Source organism: Acanthisitta chloris, unplaced genomic scaffold, assembly GCF_000695815.1.
Source record: "Acanthisitta chloris isolate BGI_N310 unplaced genomic scaffold, ASM69581v1 scaffold17822, whole genome shotgun sequence".
Classification (NCBI taxonomy): Eukaryota; Metazoa; Chordata; class Aves; order Passeriformes; family Acanthisittidae; genus Acanthisitta; species Acanthisitta chloris.
Genome location: NW_008658997.1, coordinates 153476 through 157637, shown reverse-complemented (window position 1 = coordinate 157637; position 4162 = coordinate 153476). Strand labels below are relative to the sequence as shown.

General features: G+C 41.3%; 1 protein-coding gene across 1 annotated transcript in view; it reads right to left on the bottom strand.

Annotated features, from left to right (window-relative positions):
- Window positions 1-49: 49 nt before the first annotated feature.
- The window catches only part of NCOA2 (nuclear receptor coactivator 2), a gene marked incomplete at its 3' end in the record, with an annotated part of 149014 nt that continues 144901 nt past the window's right edge, over window positions 50-4162 (bottom strand). Inside the window, exon 12 of the mRNA XM_009069239.1 lies at window positions 50-257. Coding sequence (XP_009067487.1) covers window positions 50-257 — 208 coding nt within the window. The remainder of the gene's footprint in view (window positions 258-4162) is intronic.

The following is a 4162-nucleotide window of genomic DNA, read 5'->3' as shown; positions in this document are numbered from 1 at the left end:
CCGAGGGATGCCCGAGGGATGCCCGAGCCCGCGGCGCGAAGGGACTCACTGCTCTGGGGAATCCTCCCGGCCGCTTTCGGGGTGGCCGCGGCCGCGCCGGGGCTGCTGTCGCTGAGCTGCATGAGGTCATTGATGATGGCTTGCTTGTCGACAGAGCCTGCCGGAGCGCCCGGGCGGCTGTCCGGGAAGAGCTGCGGTAACTGGCTGTTCTGCAGGTCATCCAGGATCTCTTCCAAGTTATCCAGCTCGCTGCCTGGCTGCAACGAGACAAACAGACCCCGCTACAGGTCGCTGCTGTCACACCGCACCGCGTGTGTTGTTGATAATTACTGACTAATGACAACAAATAGCATTTATTCACCCTGAATGTTCTGCTAACATTTTTTCTCTGTATCTCTTTGTCGCAGCTGAATTTGAATTCTGTCCTCCAGTGTGTTTGCAGACATCCAAGTACCACATGCAACTTTCCACTGCTCAGTTTACCTCCTGCGGAACCCCGCGGCGCAGGAGGCTCGGGAGGCTGTTGAAAAGGGACTGTGCAGGTTTCCACAGCTCACGTGCCTCGCACTTGGGAGCCCCGAGTGGCACTGACACCCCTTCCAAAGCCCAGCGCCGGGATGTGTGACTTCACACGGCACACACCTCGGGCTAAGGGGACGTTCTCCCATATACTCTGTGACCAGTGCTGACAGCAGCAATAAGTTTGGCAGGAGAAGAGATCCAACAGTGCTGAAGATGGGGGTTTATGTAGGTATAACCAATATTCCTTTCAGCACAGTCATATTTCTAGTCTCTTTATGACTTGATTAAAAACATGCGATGGAAAAGTTGCTTTATGGCTAAAACAATTCCACATATGCCTTTTCTTTGTTATGTTAAAACCTGAACACTGATGAATAACTCTATATAAAGTTAACTGGCAAGAAGATACATCTCTATGAAGTTCAATAAATTGAAGCCTGACAACTAGTTACTACAGTTAGGAATTTATTTTGCTCGCAGCTTCCCAAATCATCGACAATAACTTCTCTAGAGTAAGAAAAGAGAAATCTAGCTATATTCAATTGAGTAGAAAATTATAATGAAATAAAGATGGGAGAAAAATTAAGTTCATCCTATACTGACATAAATACTGACTTGCTTGTTTTTCTTAAAAATGTTGATTTTCACTGGTATTCTTTTTTGTCAGCTTCTCTGTCTATAAACTCTCAGAATTAAAATCCTTTTCTGACTGAAATGTGGAAATCATCGCAACTATATTCTCCAATCCTAAACCTTTGAATAGTGTAAAACTCTTGAATAATAATTAACAACAGGGAGTTGCAGTTATCACCAAGTTGCACAGGAAACATATCATTACAGTATTTACAATAAATACAGTGTCTTCATTAGGAAATGAACAGTGAAGGAAGAGAGGCAGAGTGAGCACTCAGCTGTGAAGGATGGGGAACCAAGAAGTAACCACAACCATGCACACAACTGAAATACAATTATTCCTGGAGGTTTTTGTCCTCTTCCACATCATGAACTTCATATTGAGAGCAAGCTTACAGCACAATTGCAGGATAATGTAGAAATACCCAAGATGGCTTTAAACTACCTGCCGAGGCTCTCACAGGCTAGCTAGGAATCACTGCACATTAGTCTGTACAAAACTGCTGCCACAGCTAACCTGCTCCTGGGAAGCCCAACCATTTTTTCAAGGTAGCTAAGATGCCCTGAGGTTACATCGCTACATACCTTTTTTGGGTGATTGACTGCAAACAAATATGGTATTATTCTTTACTCCTTCTACATCACCTACTAGTCTTACAGATTGGAGTATATGGTGCAAAAAAAGGAGCGAGTTTACTCCATTAACAGGCAGTATGTGGGTGATCTGGAGGTTGGTGTTATTGGCAAAATGGTAGGAAATCACAGAGTCAGAGGACTGGAAGAAATTTAAAGCCTCAAGGCAAAATCAGTGTATGCTATTCCCTACAGAAGTTCATACAGCCACTTGTTAAAGACATGCAGTGATAGAAAATGCACAGCTTCCCTAGGGAATTGGTTTCAGCACTCTGCCATTCCTGCCATTCTGAGTCTTTTTTGTCTTGGTCTCATTGCAAAATCTTCCACTCTGAAATTTAGGCCCTTCCTTCCAATCTTATTTTCAATCTGGAGAACAAACTATGTTCCCCTTCCTTTTTCTAACTTTTTCTGTATTTGAAAACATGTACCCTCTTGGGTTTTAGGCAGAAATTAATAAACAATCTCAACTTGAGAATTTTCTTAATCATATAACCTGTTTTCTAGACCTCTCACTACTCTTGTTGCTCCTGTGGATTGTCTTCACTTGATCCACACTTTTGCTGATGTGTCATGTCCAGAGCAGGACTTAAGATGAAGCCTTAGAGCTGCTGAGTAAAGCAGAAAATTTACTCTATGCATAGTATGCTCTGATGGCATATTCCAGAAAAGCCTGTGATTCTTTAAATTGCATGATATTACTGACCCTCGCTCACCTTGTACTCACTATGATCCCCAGACACTCTGAAAAAAGTCCTATCTAGTCAGTTGTCTCCTCCTTCAAAAAAAACTGACATTAGTATTGACTAATGATAATAAACAGCATTTATTCATCCTGAATGTTCTCCTAACATTTTTTTCTCTACATCTCTTTCTTGTAGCTGAATTTGAATTCTGTCCTCCAGTGTGTTTGCAGACAACTTTACCAAGCATGCACTCTCTTCTCCCACTGGGTCATTCCAGTTAACTGAAACACTGAACAGCTCTAGATGCTACACAAGCTCCTGCAGTATCTCCATTTTGACAGTGAATCCTTCAACAACTACTGTATGTATAAGGATTTCCAAACAGCTTCCTACCTACTCACAGCACTTTCATCTTGACCATGCATCTCTAACCTGCTGACAAGAATGCCACATATAAGAGGGCCAAAGAGCCTTACTCAAACCTAGACACGTGTGGCACACACTGCTTCTATTATGCCAACAAGCCCACTACCCTCTCCCTGAAGGAAGTGGGTTGGTCTGATATTACCTGTTCTTGACAAATCCCACTGCTGACTCACTGCATTCCAGGCAATTACACGCAGCTGGGTGGACACAGTACACCGATAGAAAAGGCTGAGCCAGGAGGAATCAAATGTGATTATAAGATGCCTAAATCATTGCATGGACAGGTGATAAGCAGATTCAAAAAGGTGCTCCGAAAGACAGCCATGAGTGATGTTTATAGCAGCCACAGTTTGAGCGATGGGAGATCTGGTACAAGAAGACTGCAAGAGCCAGTAGAAGAGACTGATATAGAGCATCATAAATTATAGAAGGATGATTCAGTACTCTTTGGGGGAATTAAGACATATGGCCTTCATTAAACGTAGCTCAGACAATAGCGAAGGGAAGTTTTATATGTTGCAAGGGTTGTTTGGTTGGTTTTGTGCAGGATTTTGTGTCATCTTTTCTTTTAACATTCTCGCTACTGCAATTCTTCGTTTAAACATTCGATGTAAAAGAAATAACAACCCAAAACCAAACCCCAAAAAACATCAGAGAAGAACGTATTGATCCAAATATGTCAGAAAACTGCACTCCCTAAGATGCTTTTAATTCCTCTCAGGAAGTGGCAAAGAAAGGCCAAATAAAACAGATGTATTACAACACAACTATATAACCTCCCCTTTTTTTTTTTTGCTTAACATAATCAATATCAAAATATCCCATCTTTATTTTTTGATGAGGGTTTTCAACTGCTACAAAAGCTCCAAGACAGACTTAGAATTAACTCCAAGCTATGATGTTAGCCTAAGTCTTTCCAGACTCACCCTCAAATGGCACCATATGTGCAGAAACTAGCATTAAAATATTTACTTGGTTAGTTTCATGGGATTTTTCTTTTATTTATATTCTATATTTATTTTGTTAATGGTTTAAATTGAATTTCACGTAAATAGAAGGCACACCCTAACCTCCCTGTAAAACAATTATTTGTCATGAATGAAAAAAAAAAAAGCCTGATAAAGTGTTAAGCATCACAAGAAAGTTCTCATGTACGTATTTTCACTATCTCTAAGCAATGCAATTACAACAGTCCCTGTAGAACTTGGACACTAAGTGCCAGAAAACATAGGGCAAACTACTCCTAGAAATATTTTGTATTT